Raw genomic sequence first — 16283 nt, 5'->3', positions numbered from 1 at the left:
TAGTGGAGCCCGCGAACGCCCAGTGAGCTGCTGTCTTGCTGGAGGGTTGACCTTGGGCGGAAGCGGCTTTGTAGCCTAGGAGAAGCGAGATGGGGGTGAAGCTGGAGGTGTTTCGGGTCAGTGATCTTTGGAGCGGCTGGGCGGCTGGGCTCTTCCCGGATCTGACGAGGAGGCTCAGAAAAGCGGGGATTCCAAGACAGAGGGAAATCTGAGGAGACAGCTTCTGAGTTTTGAGAAGGGTCTTTAGGGTCGGAAGCCTAGAGGAGGGGGCGCCGGGTTAGGGGGCTCTGGGAGGGTTGGTGGGAGGAAGGACCTCTGAGAGGAGTGATCTGAGGAAGAGGTTCCAAGAAGGAAGGCTCCAGACGCTTGGGGAACTCGTGGGGCTCTGGGTGGCATGTGTGTTTCTGATAGGGAGACGCCTATGTTTAGAGAAATAGACTAAATGTAAATAGTGAGGCCTCCTGGGTTTGGAGGTGTTTCAGAGATCCGACGAACGGGTGGGTAATGAGGCCTCGGGCAGATGCTTTTGATTGTAGTGCGAACTTTTGTATTCTGAGTCGGGTGCGTGTGCGTGTATGTGTCTTTCTCTGAGAAGGAGTCTCCCAGACTCGGAGGGGGTTTTGAGGTCTCTTAAATTATTATTATTATTATTATTATTATTATTATCATCATAATCACTATTATTATTATTAGGGGCCTAGGCTTTTAGGTGTGAGGCTTCTGTACCCTTGGTGGGAGTTAGGGGTCCTTGGGGGTCCCGAGGAGGTCCCTGGCTCTGCGGGAGGATGGTCCTCCAGGCTCTGAGCAGCCTGTGCACACTGCGGAAGGGGTTTAATCCCTGGCTCTGCTCATTTACCCCCTGCCCTTCTAGATGACACTCTACCTCACCTTCCCTGTGGCTATGTTCTGGATTGCCAATCAGGCCGAGTGGTTTGAGGATTATGTCATACAGCGCAAGGTGGGCGTAGACGAGAATATTCACGGGCTCATTCCAGGGGGTGGGGGAGAGCGTGGGGCACCACCCTGCTGGGGAGCAATGTTTGCCTTCTACGAACCGACCCTGCCCTGGGTGGGGGGTCTCCGGAAGCTCCTGGCTCCTGCTTCCAGCTGTTACTTTGTCCCCACAGAGGGAGCTGTGGCCACCTGAGAAGGAGGACCAGGTAAGTAACATACTCTTCTGCCTCCTGAAGGGATGGGGGTGCCTGGGTCCCTGTGACCATAATGGGCTTGAGTGAAAATTTTACCCCCAGTCATGAAGAAGGAGAATTGAGAGCGGAGGGGCGTATGGTTTCCTTAGTGCCCTCTTCCTGAAGGATGAAACCGATCCCACTTAGACCCTGGTTGTAGTTGGCACAGGGCTTCCAGTGTAGATGATGAACTCTGAAGCTGTGGCCTAGGGGAGTAGGGGGCAGGCCGGGTGGTGGGATCGGGGTCCAGGCCCCTGAGGTGTGTGCCCTCTTCCCGCTTCCTTCCTGTTCCACCCCCAGCGCCGAGAGCTAGAAGAATTCAAAGAGAGGATACGGAAGCAGCGGGAGGAGAAACTCCTTCGTGCCGCCCAGCAGAGCTCCTGAGTCCTAGCCCCTCCACCCACGAAATAACACACACGCGGTTCCTTGTTTCTCGTGGAAGTGTTTTATTGTCTGCTTTTAGGGGCCAAGTAGGGCCCAGGACGTGTCAGGCCCTCAGGGGGCTTGGGTCTGGGGCTGGGGGCTGCTGTTCCGACGGAAGCTGAGAGCACTCGGATCTTGAGGGGTGAGGAGGGGTTGGGGGCTGAGCGTCCCGGCTCGTTTCTGCATTCCGTCCTGCGGAGGAAGAGGGGTCAGCGAGAGGGAGGAACTTTTCAAGTTTACTTACTTATTTTACAGGAAAGACAGACAGTGCAAGTTGGGGAGGGCAGAGAAGAGGGGTCAGAGAGAGAGAGAATCCCAAGCAGGTTCCACACTGTCTGTGCAGAGGCCGATTCGGGGCACGAACCCATGAACCGCAAGATGATGACCGGAGCCAAAATCAAGAGTCAGACGCCTAACCGACTGAGCTGCCTAGTCGCCCCTTTTTTTAACTTTAAAAAAAAGTGTACATGTGTGCACGCCAGCGGGGGCGGGGGGGGGCAGAGGGAGAGGGAGAATCTTAAGCAGGCTCCCATGCCCAGCACAGAGCCCAACGGGCTCGATCTCATCACTGTGAGATCATGACCTGAGCTGAAATCAAGAGTCGGGGGCTTATGGAGGCTCTGAAAAGGGGGGATCCCAAGAGAGAGGGAAATGACCGGCTAAGCATCTGACCTTGGCTCGGGTCATCATCTCACAGTTCGTGAGTCACAGCCCCACACCGGGCTCTGTGCCAACAGCTCAGAGTCTGGAGCCTGCTTGGGATTCTGTGTCTCCCTCTCTCTCTGCCCCTCCCTCGCTCGTGTTCTGTCTCTCTCCAAAATAAATAAACATTAAAAAAAAATAGTGAGTCGAGGACTTAAACGACTGAACCACCAGGCACCCCCATCTCCCAGCCTCTAGGCACCTTAGTTACTCAACACTTAGGGTGGTATTTGGGGTTTTGATCAGAACCCAGGCTGCTGTGATTTTGGGTGTCATAGACACACAGGAGTGTATGGATGCGTGTGTCCTCGGTATGAGCGCCTGTGTCCTCTTCCTTGGAGGGAACTTCCCCAGGGAGGGGGGCTGTTCATTGTCCTCTCGGACACCCTGAGACATGGAGGCAGGAGTCACGAGTTCCAGCCATGGCTCTGACATTAACGTGCCCCGGCCTGACCTTGGGCCCCTCCCAGCCCCATCGGGGAGAGCCTTTGTCATCCCACCTGAAGCTGGGTATTGGATTGACCAGGGTCCTGTGACTGGCAGGGACACAGAGTGGCACTCTTACCAGGCACTCATCCCTAGGGGGCAAGTCATGGGTAGCTGAGGGTGAGGCCCCATTTCCTCCTGGCTGGGGGGTGGGAGGCAGGGTCTCGGCTCAGCCCCAGCAGGAGGTCACCTACCTTGGGGCCTATGGGCTGGAAGCCAGGCAGGGTGCTGACTGTCACACGCTGGTCATCCATACGGCGGCCCTGGGTACTGGCCAGCATGTCCATGAGACTGTCCATCTCGGGTGCAGGGCCACTCTCTGTGTTAAGCAGAGGCATGTGGGGATGAACGTATGCACAGACTGCAGGGGATGCGGCCCAGCTGAAGCCCCCATCCTGCCTCTGCACCCCCACTCGTGCTCTCTAGGAAACACGCTCGTCTCTCCCCCCCACCCCCCGCCCCGTCCCTTGCCCTGGGTTCCCAGGTGCTGTCGCAGATTCTTGCCCACGGGCCCCCTGGACGGCCACTTCCCCGTACCCCTACGGCCTGCCCTGTTCGTGCCCCCCCCCAGACATCACACCGCTCCCATGCACCCCCTGCCCGCTCTCACGGCTCTCGGAGGCCGGGTCCGGCCCCGCCTGCAGTGAGCACCGCTGCTCCTCCATCCGGTCGCCCTGCACGTGGGTCAGCAGGTTGAAGAAGCCCTCCTGGTCTGGAGAGCCAGCCTGGGGGACAGACACGCTCAGTCCAGCCGGCCTCTCAGCTGGGAACCCCTCCCCTCCCCTCCCCGGCTCTCACCATGGTCCCGCCGACGTGCTGCTCTGCAGAGCTGCTCAGAATGAGACCTGAGCCTCCTTCCCGAGCCCGGCCCCCGCCCCAGGGGCCCGGCCAGCGGGGCCACTTCACGTGGTGCCGCCTCAAGGGAGAGGCTGCGGGTGCCAGCATCCTGACGTCCTAAATTGGGGCCTGACGGCAGGGGAGCCGGGGGGGCTGGGATGCGGGCCAGGGAAACATACGAGGGGCTGCCCCTAAATCTGCATCTCCCACCTCACAGGGGTCGGCACTGAGAGCCCCGACCCCTGCCCTGGGGCTGGACTAGGCACGTGGACCCTCGTGCCCACCAGCACTTCCTCGGGCCGTGGCAACTGGGTCAGGGGTCCCAGGAGACCTGCCTGCTAATTAGGTGCCCTACAAACTAATTAGTCTTGTCATTCACAGGCCCTTGAGTTGGGGGTGTGTGGGGGTGTGCTTACCTTGACGCAGGGGCCCGAGCTCCCGTCCACCTTCTCTTCCTGGTCCATCATGGTCCCCGCTCCCCTCCCCCGGGTCTCCCTCTCTGCTGGCCTCTAACCCGGCCCTGTGCCGGAGAAGGCTTTTTAAAAGATTGTGACGTGGGGAGAGCGGATACCCAGCCCCAAATCCCCAGCTCACGCCCCATCTGCTCCCACCCAGGCTTAAGCCCCATAAAGATGATCCAGATCATTGTTTTTGCAAAAGGATGCCGGTGCTGCTGTGGGGGTAGGAGGCAGGGGGACCCGGGTTTGGACCCCGCCCAGCAGGATTCACTGGGCCGCAGGGACTCTCAGGTGGGGCTCAACAGCAAGCCAGAGCAGCGTCCCCATGGTGGGGAGCGGGGGCTGGCTGGCCCCATCGGGAGAGCACGGGCCACCAGGGCGGCTCGGGCAGGATGTGGAGCCCCCCAGTGGGAAGCAGTGCAGGATGGCATCAGCCTGCTGGAGGGGCGGTTGTCATCTGCAGGTGCCGGGGGAAGAAGCTGGACCCCAGGACCACTGAGGTGCCGCCAGGCAGACTGGCTCCTTCTGTGTCTCCAGGCCACGCCTCCTGGTCACTGGCCCTGGGTCCGGCTGCCCACCACAGGCCCTGAGACAAGAAGGTCTGGGATTTCCTGTCCTGTCGCCAGTGTCAGGTTGAGCTGTCTCCTGTGATCCGTCATCTCAGTGCCTGGGGACCGGAGGCAAGGGGGAAAGTCCCTGCCCCCTCCCCCAAGCAGCTATGGCTTTCTTTCAGTGCCCTGGGAGAGGATGCCACTGGGAGGGTGTCGCTGGCACCCCATCCCCTCCCCAAGATGCCTTTCTGGAAACCAGTTAAGATTTCTTCTTGGAATAAATGGGCCACGCCGTCCCCACACCTCCCTAAGCGTGCAGCTTGGTCCTCCTCCCCAGGCAGCCCCCCCCTCCCCACCCAGGGCCCACGTCTACACCCCCTCTGCAGCCCCAAGTCCTCGATGCCAACAGGATGCTCTGCTCCTCCGCGGATGTACTGGTCTCCTGGAGCCGCCTTGACAAAGTCACAAACTGGGTGGCCGAGAGCAACAGACATTGTCGTACAGCCTGAAGTTGAGGTGTGGCAGTACCATGCTCTGGAACCTGTGTGTGTGTGTGTGTGTGTGTGTGTGTGTGTGTCCTTCCTTTCCTCTCCCCGGGTTCTGGTGGTCGCAGGCAGCCCTTGGTGTTCCCGGGCTGGGAGCTGCAGGACTTCAAAGTCTGCCTCTGTCATCACACGACATTCCTCTGTGTCCTTGTCTGCACAAGGCCGTCATAAGACAGGACACCAGTCACATTGCATAAAGGCCCACCCCTACTGCAGTGTGACCTCCTCTTAACTAATTGCATGCGCAACGACTCCATTTCCAAATAAGGTCACAATCTGAGGAACTAGAGGTTAGGGCTTCAACCTTTTTTGGTGGCGGAGGGTGGACAGGATACCACACAGCCCATAAACAGCCGGGCACCCTGGTCACTCTCACAGTGTATAGTAGGAGGTGGTAGGCCCTACAGACTTTCACCCCCAGGGGACAGGCTGAGAGGCTGGGGTGGGGGGTCTCCCGGTCTCCCAACAACTCCCTTTGCCCCTGCAATCCATCCTTCCCCTCCGGAGCTGCAGGGACCCCCTCCTTCCCCTGCTCAGAACTCAACCCTGGCCTCCATTGTCCTCAGGAGACAACTCAAACACCTCCGAGTAATGGAATGTTCTAAAATCGGGGGTGGGTGCGCATCTCTGCGTCTGCTACAAGGCATCGAATTGTCCAGTCTCAGTGACTGACGTGTGTGGTAGGTGAATGATCGCTCAATAAAGCTTTGAAAGAAAGAAAAAGAACAGGGAAGGGAGGAACAGAGGGAGGAAAAAATGAAAGAAAGCCCCAAAGCCCCACGTAGAGTAGCCAGCCATCCCGGTTTGCCCGAGACCGTCCCAGTTTTAGGGCTGGAAGTCCTGTGTCCGGGGAACCTCTCAATCCCAGGCAAATCGGACTGGCTTAGTCCTATCTCGTCCCACGACAAGTGACAAGTCGAGCCCTCTGCAGTCCCTCCAAGCTCACCTCCCTCCCTCTGCCCCTCGAGACACACCCCCTGCTTCTCTCTGCCTGGACCGCTGCAGAGCTGCTTCGTGATGTCGTTCAGGTTAAATCTAAAGGCCACCCTGTCAGGGTACCCCTCTGGTGGAGAGAGTTATTTTCTCTCCCCCTTCCATTCAACTTTAAGCGCCACCTGGCAGACCCGAGAGTCATTCACTGCCGCCTTTCCCGCGTAAGTGGCAAAGGGCCAGGCGCCAGACCAAGCCTCGAGAAAGACGGCCAAATGAAGGACCCAGTTCTGGACTCTGCGTTCACACACGTGCATCACGCTTGACGCCCGGGACCTCTTTTGCACGGGTGCTGCTGCCTGTGCCCTCTGTGTGACAAGGTGGCCACCCTTCGCTGGCGCACAGCAGGAGCAGGCCGCGAAATTTCAGGTCACGTGTGAATCGCGTGTGTGTGTCAGCGTGCAAGGGGTTGAGCGTGCCTCCAAACCCACGAAGTCATCAGCCGATGAATGCGACGAGCAGCCTATGAGGGTGTGTGTGCCCCTGGTGAGGGCCAGGCTATGTGACAGGCAGTCCTCCCGGGACAGAGTCCTGGGGTTCAGATCCCAGCGGGCCTGTTCGTCACGTGGCCTTGGACAAGGGCCCTGCTGAGCCGCGGCTTCGCCGTCTATACCGCACTCCCCCCCCCCCGTCAGGGTTTCTGAGGGGACTGGGTGAGACTCTGGCACGGGCCCTTGGCACACAGTAGGTGCTGGCTTAGCCTCAAGCCTCCCTCCAGGCCTCCTCCTGAGTTTATCAAATGCTGTCCAGCCGGCTGCTGCACTCGGGGGGACGGAAGGCAAGTGGGTCACAGGCGTATGGCCCCCGCGGCGCCGGCTGGGCACACAGCATCCGTCAACCACGGAGAAACTTCTGGCAGGGTGGTGGCTGTGTCTGGGGAGGATTAAAGCGTTGCTCCCCGGCGATCCCGCGCTCTCGCCGCACACGAGCAGGGAAGGTGCGCCTGAGCTCACGTCGGTGCGCGTCGTCGGGGTGTGCCCCTCGAGGGACTTCACACGCGTCTGCGGAGGACACACCTGCCGGCTCGGGGAGGTACACACCTTCCTCCCCGAGGACCGAGGGGGGGGCGGGGCCGGCCCAGCAGGGCGGGGTCCACGTGGGTGACGCGCGGGGCCACGCCCCCACCTTGGGACAGACCCGGAAGCGGCCGTGGCGCCCCTGGGGGAAGATGGCGCCCTCGGGGCTGAAGGCGGTGGTGGGGGAAAGTGAGTGCGTCTCCCGGGGAGCGGGGGCCAGGGGCGCACGAACCCTGGGACTCGGGCGGCGGGGACCTGGCGGCCGGGCTGGGCGTCGAGCACCTGATCCTCGAGGGGGCGGGCGGGACCTTGGTCCTGCGGGGCGTCCCCGCTCTCCGGTGCCGGAGCGGAACAAAGTTGGGAGGCTGGACTCCGGGGGCTCAAGGGGACCGGGCTAGGGGTGGCCGTAGACAGGCACCAGGGCTCGCACTCCTGGACCCCCTAGGGTGCCGGCAGGGAGAGGGCACAACTGGACGCCCAGACTGCCGCGTCTCTGAGCCTGGCAAAGTCCGGGGGGCTGGACTCTTGGACTGGGGCCGGGCTGGGTGCGCTGGTCGACGACCCCAGGTGGTGTGAGAGCTCAGCGGACGTGGTCAGGCCGATGCCCAGGCCCAGGGGTGAGGGACCCCGGGTCCCCCACTATCCTCATGCGGCGTGGGGACTCGGGCGACTGGGCCGCGTGGGTCTGGGATCTTGGGAGAGGGGTTGGAGGTCGTCCCCTCCCCCACCTCGGGTAGTTCCGGCCTCAGCACCTCCTTCCTGCTCCTTCCGCCCTGTCGGTCCTGATAACAGTGGACATGACCCTGTGGGCAGGCGGGGCCGCCCTGTCCCTTCTCCCTCCTCCCCCCGCTAGGCAGGGCCGACTGTGGCTCAAACCCCAGCACCCCAAGCAACAATCGGAGCCTTCTGCACAGGGGTAATGCGGAGAGGGGAAACCATTGGTTCCATTTTACAGATGAGGGAACTGAGGCTGGAGGTCGGGCGATGGGGTGACCGCAGCTAGGCCCGTCTCAGAGCAGGGAGCCAGGGGTTCTTCAGGGAAACCGATGGAGGTGGGGCGGGGGTCTGGCTGCAACGTCCCCACCCAGAGGACGCGAGGTTGTCGATGGGGAGGCGAGATCCCGGCTCTGGAGGGAGGTGGACCGTATGTGAGCGCTGGCTTCTCAGTTATTTGTTCATCTGACGCGTATTTATCGAGTGGCCACTTAGCCACTTGGGGCTGCGGGTGCTTAGACTAGTCACTTGTTCTCTCAACGTGTTTCCCTGCCTGTAAACCGGGGGTGACACCAGGGGTGACCTCACAAGACTGAGGACAGAAGTAAACAGGAGTGGAGGTGGAGGCCCAGCCCCGACGCCCAGAAGGCTCGGGGGCTTGTCGGGGCCAGAGAACCCAGCATCCTGAGCCCACCCTACTTCCCCTGCAGAAATTCTGAGCGGAGTCATCCGGAGTGTCAAAAAGGATGGCGAGTGGAAGGTGCGGGGTTGGCAGAATGCCTTGTCCAGGCCCCTGTGGGGGGCCCTGACTGTGGGACCCACAAGAACTCTGGGAGGAGGCTGCTGGTCCCTGGGGTGGGGGTGGGGGGAGGGTCTGGGACAGGGTCGGGTTGGGTGGGGGGTCCTGGGTCCTCCCATCCAGCCAGTTCGTGCAGCCGCTGGCCCTGCTCACACTACCCCAGCCCCACCGCAGCCTCTCCTGCCCGCTCCTCTGTCCATCAGTCTGTCTGTCCATCCGTCCGGACAGGTACTCATCATGGACCACCCGAGCATGCGTATCCTGTCCTCTTGCTGCAAGATGTCAGACATCCTGGCTGAGGGCATTACTAGTGAGTGGACACCCCCACCCCAATGCTGCCCAGATGGGACCTAAAGTATTGGATCCCCTAAAATTGTTCAGAACTCCCAAGTGCGCAGCACCCTGCATAGACAGCCCTTCCCCCTCCTCGGTGTGGGAGCCTGTGGCAGGCGGACCTCCCGTGCAGGACTCCCCAGCTGCGACTCCTAAGGGGTCAGCCTCCCTGACTCTGCACCCCCTGTGTGTGGAACCCCATGTAGGACCCCAGGGTGAACTCAGTGTGAGCCTCTCGGAGCGTGTAACTTTCTGTGGGGGATCCCTGGGAGCCTGGCCGTGAACTGAGACGTGCAGAACCCTGCCCAGTAACTCTTAGCTGTGTGACCCACGGGCAGGTACCTCCCCTTTAGGTGCCCGAGGGAGTACAGCATCCCCTGCCCTAGCATCTAGCCCTCTTGCCCATGTGTCCAACTCTCCCGAGTCCGAGATGCTCCGTGAACCCTGGCCCCAATGCCAATGTCCCTTTCTCTGTTCTGCTAGTTGTCGAAGATATTAACAAACGGCGAGAACCCGTCCCAAGTTTGGAGGCCATTTATTTGCTCAGCCCCACAGAGAAGGTGCCTATGCGAGCGTGTGTGTGTGTGTGTGTGTGTGTGTGTGTGTGTGTGCGTGTGTGCGCATGTGTTGGGGACAGGCAGTGGCTGGGGGGCCGGGGCAGGGGTCCGGAGGGGGGGCAGGGCCAGGCTTGGACAATGTCCTGCCTTCCCCAGTCAGTGCAGGCCCTGATAGCAGACTTCCGGGGGACCCCGACCTTCACCTACAAAGCAGCACACGTCTTCTTCACTGACAGTGAGTGCCGCGGGCTGGGGGCCCGGGGGGTGTCGGGGCGTAGAGGCCGCTCTGGCCTGATGCCCCCGCTCGCTCACCCCAGCCTGCCCGGAGCCCCTGTTCAGTGAGCTGGGCCGCTCCCGCCTAGCAAAGGTGGTGAAGACACTGAAGGAGATCGACCTGGCCTTCCTCCCCTACGAGGCCCAGGTACAGCCCAAGCTAGTCCAGGGCTGGGGGTGTGGGGAGGGGGGTAGTCCTTGATCAAACGTCCTGGGTTCCCTCAGAAACGGACCCTGAAACAAGGAAAGGGGACATCAGGTCACAAAGGAAAGCAACTGAGTTCCTACCACCATGGGCGCCTGGAGTTCTGTCCCAAGGGGCAGCATAGAGCACACCTCCGAGGGGTCCTGCCCATGGGGGAGGGGGCTGGGTATATCTCCGCCTCCTGTTGGTTGGAAGCTGCCCCAGGCCTGTCCCCTGCCTCCCGCACCCCCACCAGGGCAGAGCAGAGCAGGGAGAGCAGGGAAGCCGCAGGGGGCGGCGGGTGCTGGAGCCTGCGAGCTGGCCAGGTGTGTGCCCACAGCGGCGGCCCTGGCACCTGTGCCCTCGCAGGTGTTCTCCCTGGACGCCCCCCACAGCACCTACAACCTCTACTGCCCCTTCCGCGCGGGGGAGCGGGCGCGGCAGATCGAGGCCCTGGCCCAGCAGATCGCCACACTGTGCGCCACGCTGCAGGAGTACCCGGCCATCCGCTACCGCAAGTGGGGACCCCAGCCCGAGGCCACCCCCGGCCCTGACCCCATCCCACGTGCAGCCTTGAACCTCACTTTTGACCCCCGTCCCGGTCCTCACCCTCACCCGACTCCCATCCCTAAGCCCATCCTTGACCTCCAGCGTGTGCCTGGCCCTCCCCAAGCCTAAGCCCCCTTGTCTGCCCACCCCACCCCCAGGGGCCCAGAGGACACAGCTCAGCTGGCCCACGCCGTCCTGGCCAAGCTGAATGCCTTCAAGGCGGACACTCCCAGTCTGGGCGAGGTGAGGGGGCGTGCTGGGGAGGTGGGGGTGAAGCCCCAGCCAAGGGCGACGGGGTCAGTGTCCTCATCCCTGCCAAACCCCCTTCCCAGGGCCCTGAAAAAACCCGCTCACAGCTACTAATCGTGGACCGGGCGGCGGACCCTGTGTCCCCTCTGCTGCATGAGCTGACGTTCCAGGCCATGGCCTATGACCTGCTGGACATCCAACAGGACACGTACAGGTGGGCGGACCCCAGAAACACCTTCCGCCCATCACCACCTGGGTCCCTGGCCCTCAGCGAGCCGCCCTGACGCTCTGTGTCCCGCAGGTACGAGACCACAGGGCTGAGTGAGGCCCGCGAGAAAGCCGTGCTGCTGGACGAGGACGATGACCTGTGGGTAGAGCTTCGGCACATGCACATCGCTGACGTGTCCAAGTGCGTGCACGCGGCGGGCGCCAAGGGTGCGGGCCGCTCTGTCCTGTGCTCCCCGCCCATGTCCCCACTCCCATCCCCTCCTCCCCGTCGTGGGCCAGGTGCGTAGCCTTTGGCTCTGGGTGAGCCCCCCCACTACGAGCCACTGCTCTCAACCGGGCTCCTCAACATGGGCTGGCACATGGCCTGGTACAGGGACGCGTGTCCCTTGGCTCCCATCCCCCCGGGCTGTGTGGCCCCCCCCCCAACTGCCGTCAAACCACAGCCTTGGCGCCAGCCCTCAACCTCATCCCTGTCCGCTGTCACCGCCAGGAGGGTCACGGAGCTCCTGAAGACGTTCTGTGAGAGCAAGAGGCTGACCACCGACAAGGTAGGGGCAGGCCTGCGTCGGGATGGGCAGGACAGTGCCCTGCCCCCACAGAGAGGGGCGGGGCCCCAATCTGTTTGCGGGGTCTGGAGTGGGATCTGGGGTGGGCAGGGCGGGGCCTCACGGCCTCCCTGTCCGCAGGCCAACATCAAAGACCTGTCCCACATCCTGAAAAAGATGCCTCAATACCAGAAGGAGCTGAACAAGGTGAGCGCGGGGGCGGGAGAACCTGGCACCTCCCCCTCTGCCGCCAGACTCCTGGCTGGGTCTCGGTGCCTGTTACCCCCAACTCCCACATCCCCACCCTCCGCCCCGCAGTATTCTACGCACCTGCATTTGGCCGACGACTGCATGAAGCACTTCAAGGGTTCGGTGGAGAAGCTGTGCGCTGTGGAGCAGGTGGGCGTGGGCCTGGGGCAGGGGGCGGGGCCTCGGGGAGGCGGGCCTGTCGTGAGGGGGCCGGGTGTGCAGGGGAGGAGCCTTGTAGGGGTGTGGCCTGCGAGAGGGGTGGATCCCGTGCAGAGGCCGGCCTGGCACACGGGTGTGACCCTGTGGGCAGGTGCATAGAGAGGTAGGACCCGGGGTTGGGGCCTGTGGAGAGGTGGGGCCTTGTGAGGGGCGGGACCTGTTGATGGACAGGGATGAAATCTTCGGAGACCCGGTAGTAGGATGAAGCGGGTCCCCAGGGTGCTGCCGAGAACCCTGCGGGTGTCCCAGCCCTGGCCCCGCCCCTGGCCCGCAGGACTTGGCCATGGGCTCAGATGCAGAGGGTGAGAAGATCAAGGACGCCATGAAGCTGATCGTGCCCGTGCTGCTGGACGCGGCGGTGCCAGCCTATGACAAGATCCGGGCCCTGTTGCTCTACATCCTTCTGCGGAACGGTGGGCTGGGGGAGGGCCCCCGGACACCCCCGTCCACTGGGGTCTGTAATGATCCTGGGATTGTCTCTACCCCATAATTTCCTTGACCTTGGGTCGCCTCCACTCCCCAAGCACACTGGACCCCGCAGATACCCCTCTCGACCCTGGGAACCCCCCTCCGTTAACCTAGGGGAACTTTGATTGACACGAGGGCTCCACTGACACAGGGACCCCCACATCTATGACTCCTCCGAACTTAGCCCCCTCAACTAATTCAGGAGGTTCCCCCATCTCTCCTCTCTGGGATCTCCATCCAGAATTCTGGGATCCTCCTAGCACCTGCCCCGGTGGCTCCCTCGGTCCTGAGGACCACCCCCCCCCACCCCACCCCAAATGCAGGATGCCCCCATCACAGTCTGGGGACCTCCTTCTGCCACCACCCAGGAGCCCCATGGCCACCTTCTGTCCCCCCCGCCCTCCCCAAGCCGGCCCCCCTCCTGAGAATCCCATCTACAGGAGCCCCTCCCTCCCCCGTCCTCTTCCTCCAGGTGTGAGTGAGGAGAATCTGGCCAAGCTGATCCAGCATGCCAACGTGCAGGCACACAGCAGCCTCATCCGGAACCTAGAGCTGCTGGGGGGCACGGTCACCAACCCCGGGGTATGCCGGGAACAGGCTGTGGGTCAGAGACTGGGCAGGAGGCCAACGTGGGTATGGGGAGGGGGGGTGCCCGTGAGAGTCAGAACCTGGGTCCCGGGGGGCGGAGGGCACATCGTCGGGGCCAGGGCACAGGGTTTGGTGTGGCTCTTGGAGGACAGAGAGGTCTGTGCAGGATCCGGTCTGTTACCGGCGAGCCCCACAGCTGTCATCAGTCTTGGGTCGCGTGATAAGCAGGGCGGCGGGGTGTAGTCAGAACCTTGGCCCCGGTGATGGTGTGGGGTGGGGTGTGCGGCCTGAGGCCCCGCTGGGCAGACAGCAGGGTCTCGAGCATTGGGATCAGGGCACACGGTCGACCCCGGTCTCTTGGAGGTCTTGGACGACCTCCCACCCAAAACACACGCCTGCCCAGCCGCTCCTGTCTCCCTCTGGCCCTGTGTGTCCCCACCTCCCTGACCCTGCCTCCACTGCCGGGGAGGCTCTCGTGTCCCCCTCGCCTGTCCCTCATCCCCCTCCCAGCCCCTGTCTGTCGCCCTGGGCCCACCTCCTGGCTCCCGTTTTCTCATCCCCACCTCCTCTCCTTGTCTTTCTCTCTGCCCCATCGCTTGGTCTCATTTCATCCGTACTTCTTTCTCTGTCTCATTTTCTCTCCTCTCCCTCCCTCCCTTTTTCTTCCCTCTTTCTCCCTCTCCCTGCCCCTTTCTCTCTCCTTCTCTCTCTTTCTTCCCTGTCTCTCTGCTCCTCTGTTCCATTTCTCCATCTTTTTCTCCAGCCCTTCCCCCAAGCCAGACGAGCCCCAGCCCCATCTGTGACCCGCCTCCTTCTCCCCCATCCTCCCACTGTCCCACCACTCCCCCCTCCATCCCACCACCACCTGTAGGGCTCTGGGACCTCAAGTCGGCTAGAACGGAGGGAGCGCCTGCAGCCCACCTATCAGTTATCCCGCTGGACCCCAGTCATCAAGGACGTGATGGAGGTACCACTGGTGGGGCCTGACCTCCCCCTGTGCCCCCCCACCCCCGCCAAGTCCTGCCCTTGACTAGGTGGGGGCTCCGTCCTCTTCGTGTCATGGTGCTAAGCCTCAGGGCTTAAGGGAATATCCCTCATTATGGGCATCCCTCTGGCATCCGATCTGCTCTGCCAGGGGAGTGTCCCAAGCTGACATCCAAGTAATTGGGACCAGATGGGCACCTCGTGGGGGAGCCCCATTTCCTGTCCAACCGCTGGCTCCTTCCTGTGTCCCCCTCTATTCTCTTCCCCTGCTGCCCCCACCAAAAGTCCCCTTGCTCCCCCTTAGCCCTCCCCACCACCTGGCCCTGCCCATCCTGGGGGCGCAAAACAGCAACAACAAAGAGGACCAGGCCGAGGGGCCTGCCTCCTGCCTGCTGTTCCTCTGGAGCCTGGTACCTCTCCCCACTCGGGCCCAGCAGGCCTCTGCCTCCCATCCCTATGGACTCTGGAGCCTGGACTCCTGGGTCCCCAAGGAACTGCAGATACAGACTTCTGGGTCCCCAAAGGCTAGAGATACAGATGGGGGCTCCTGTCTGCCAGGATCTTGGCCCCTGAACAAACCCGGGGGAGGGGGCTCCAGACCCCAGGCCCCATCACCTGAGGCTCCCTCTGTGGCCCCCAGGATGCCGTGGAGGACCGGCTGGACAGAAAGCTGTGGCCCTTTGTGTCCGACCCCGCCCCCACCTCCGGCTCCCAGGCTGCAGTCAGGTGAGGGCCCCAGGGGACACCCCCCCCCCACCCCCGCCCATGTTAGCTGAGGGTTGTGAGGGCGGGCGGAGAGTCTCCTGCCCGGAGACTGACCTCTGCCCTCCTCCCCCTGCACAGTGCCCGCTTCGGCCACTGGCACAAGAACAAGGCCGGTTTGGAGGCACGGGCGGGGCCCCGGCTCATCATCTATGTCATGGGCGGCGTGGCCATGTCAGAGATGAGGGCCGCCTATGAGGTGACCAGGGCCACCGATGGCAAGTGGGAGGTGCTCATTGGTGAGCAGCCGGGACTGGGGTCCCTGGGTGCTGGGGCTGGACTCCTAGGTGCCTTGGAGGAAGGTGGGGGGCTGACAGCTGGACTCCCAGCTGGGTCCCCAAAGCCTGGAGCCCACGCGGGGCTTCAACCTGCCTGTATCCTGAGCTTCCCGGGGGCTGGCGCCGGGGCTGGGCCTCCCAGGGAGGGGGTCACCTGCAGGCCAGACCCCCGTGTTTCTAAAGACCCCTGTGTCCTCGGAATCAGAGGCTGCTTTCCCAAGGACCTCAGCTGGGGGTCCTGAGACAGTGCCTCCCCCCCACCCCAACCCTCCCTTACTGTCCAGGCTCCTCACACATCCTCACTCCAACCCGCTTCCTGGATGACCTCAAGACGCTGGACCAGAAGCTGGAGGACATTGCCCTGCCCTGACCCGCTCCCCCTCCCCCTCCCCTTCCAGAGAAATAAAATCCTCCCTTCTCTCTGCCAGCCAGTGCCCACCTCGCCTTCTTTCCGAGGGAGCCGTATTGGGCCAGCCTCCCGTGGGCCCGCCTCCCTGACCTGTGTCTCAGGACCCAGGACCCAGGACTCATCCCGCCAGATGGCATCTTAAGCCGGGGCCAAGGTTAAGGATTGGGCTCGGTTTGAACACTGGCTCCTTGGCCGACCTGCTGGCTTCTCCGTGCATCCAAAAATCGGGGCCAGTGACGGCAGCAGCTTTGCAGAGGAGATAAGGGACGGTGCCAGAAAGCTGATAGCAAAACAGTGTGACAGCTGCTGTTCCTCCACTGTCACTAGAGTTATCTTGGCGGCTCTGATGGGACTCTTAGTGTTATTAAGCAGAACGGACCCTGCATCCTGCCCCCCCACCCCCCGCCCCCCGGGAACTGTCTTCCTGAGACCTGGAGCCGTACAAGGCTTGGGGGCTTCTCCAGCTCCTGGGATCAGAGTCGTCTTCGGTGGGAGGACAGGCACACAGCAAACCGTGCCCGCTTCCCACCCCGGAGTTAGAACTCTGCTCATCGTCCTCCCCCCGCCCGGGGTGTTCAGAGGGTACACGAGTGTGACAGGGCCACCGTACCCAAGTACCACATTCTGGGTGACTTAAACACCAGAAATGTATTCTCTCGCGGTTCTGGAGGCTGGAAGTCCGAGGTCAAGGTGTCGGCTG

At 62.4% G+C, this 16283-nt stretch overlaps 3 protein-coding genes across 9 annotated transcripts; 2 read left to right on the top strand and 1 right to left on the bottom strand.

Annotated features, from left to right (window-relative positions):
* Positions 1-40: 40 nt before the first annotated feature.
* On the top strand, positions 41-1618 carry LOC124524635 (protein PET100 homolog, mitochondrial). The gene is made up of 4 exons (XM_047096983.1): positions 41-116; positions 872-958; positions 1128-1160; positions 1488-1618. The coding sequence occupies exons 1-4, from the start codon at positions 90-92 to the stop codon at positions 1569-1571; spliced, it is 231 nt and encodes a 76-aa protein (XP_046952939.1). The 5' UTR covers positions 41-89; the 3' UTR covers positions 1572-1618.
* PCP2 (Purkinje cell protein 2) lies at positions 1614-4939 on the bottom strand. 3 transcript variants are annotated; one of them, XM_047096980.1, is made up of 4 exons: positions 3597-4939; positions 3409-3523; positions 2993-3117; positions 1614-1802 (listed from the first exon to the last, which is right to left on the bottom strand). In XM_047096980.1, the coding sequence occupies exons 1-4, from the start codon at positions 3741-3743 to the stop codon at positions 1683-1685; spliced, it is 507 nt and encodes a 168-aa protein (XP_046952936.1). In that variant the 5' UTR covers positions 3744-4939; the 3' UTR covers positions 1614-1682. The 3 variants fall into 3 exon arrangements, with proteins under 3 accessions (XP_046952936.1, XP_046952937.1, XP_046952938.1); XM_047096981.1 differs by having other exon boundaries at positions 4052-4939; XM_047096982.1 differs by having other exon boundaries at positions 3409-3472; positions 4052-4939.
* Positions 4940-7309: 2370 nt separating this feature from the next.
* STXBP2 (syntaxin binding protein 2) lies at positions 7310-15601 on the top strand. 5 transcript variants are annotated; one of them, XM_047095598.1, is made up of 19 exons: positions 7310-7384; positions 8620-8669; positions 8937-9018; positions 9525-9601; positions 9755-9833; positions 9916-10019; positions 10425-10573; positions 10763-10847; positions 10937-11067; positions 11155-11262; positions 11572-11629; positions 11768-11833; positions 11945-12025; positions 12369-12507; positions 13035-13144; positions 14022-14117; positions 14775-14860; positions 14978-15135; positions 15459-15601. In XM_047095598.1, the coding sequence occupies exons 1-19, from the start codon at positions 7348-7350 to the stop codon at positions 15542-15544; spliced, it is 1782 nt and encodes a 593-aa protein (XP_046951554.1). In that variant the 5' UTR covers positions 7310-7347; the 3' UTR covers positions 15545-15601. The 5 variants fall into 5 exon arrangements, with proteins under 5 accessions (XP_046951554.1, XP_046951553.1, XP_046951555.1 ...); XM_047095597.1 differs by having other exon boundaries at positions 7329-7388; positions 8872-9018; XM_047095596.1 differs by lacking the exon at positions 7310-7384 and adding an exon at positions 7840-8111 and having other exon boundaries at positions 8872-9018.
* The last annotated feature ends 682 nt before the right edge of the window (positions 15602-16283 follow it).

This window comes from Lynx rufus, unplaced genomic scaffold, assembly GCF_022079265.1.
Source record: "Lynx rufus isolate CCGP_SWC_20201006 ecotype Redwood Valley unplaced genomic scaffold, mLynRuf1.p SCAF_4, whole genome shotgun sequence".
Classification (NCBI taxonomy): domain Eukaryota; kingdom Metazoa; phylum Chordata; class Mammalia; order Carnivora; family Felidae; genus Lynx; species Lynx rufus.
The sequence above is the reverse complement of the archived record's forward strand: the minus strand, read 5'-3'. Positions and strand labels throughout refer to the sequence as shown.

Bases quoted from the DNA above. Each gene is read 5' to 3' on its own strand.
- LOC124524635 (XM_047096983.1), top strand. From the start codon at position 90: ATGGGGGTGAAGCTGGAGGTGTTTCGG. The intron at 959-1,127 runs GTGGGCGTAGAC...TTGTCCCCACAG, and splicing joins ATTATGTCATACAGCGCAAG to AGGGAGCTGTGGCCACCTGA. The intron at 1,161-1,487 runs GTAAGTAACATA...TTCCACCCCCAG, and splicing joins CACCTGAGAAGGAGGACCAG to CGCCGAGAGCTAGAAGAATT.
- PCP2 (XM_047096980.1), bottom strand. From the start codon at position 3,743: ATGCTGGCACCCGCAGCCTCTCCCTTGAGGCGGCACCACGTGAAGTGG. The intron at 3,524-3,596 runs GTGAGAGCCGGG...TCTGTCCCCCAG, and splicing joins AGCACGTCGGCGGGACCATG to GCTGGCTCTCCAGACCAGGA. The intron at 1,803-2,992 runs GTAGGTGACCTC...CTTCCTCCGCAG, and splicing joins TCCAGCCCATAGGCCCCAAG to GACGGAATGCAGAAACGAGC.
- STXBP2 (XM_047095596.1), top strand. From the start codon at position 7,993: ATGACCCTGTGGGCAGGCGGGGCCGCCCTGTCCCTTCTCCCTCCTCCC. The intron at 13,145-14,021 runs GTATGCCGGGAA...CACCACCTGTAG, and splicing joins GCACGGTCACCAACCCCGGG to GGCTCTGGGACCTCAAGTCG. The intron at 15,136-15,458 runs GTGAGCAGCCGG...CTTACTGTCCAG, and splicing joins CAAGTGGGAGGTGCTCATTG to GCTCCTCACACATCCTCACT.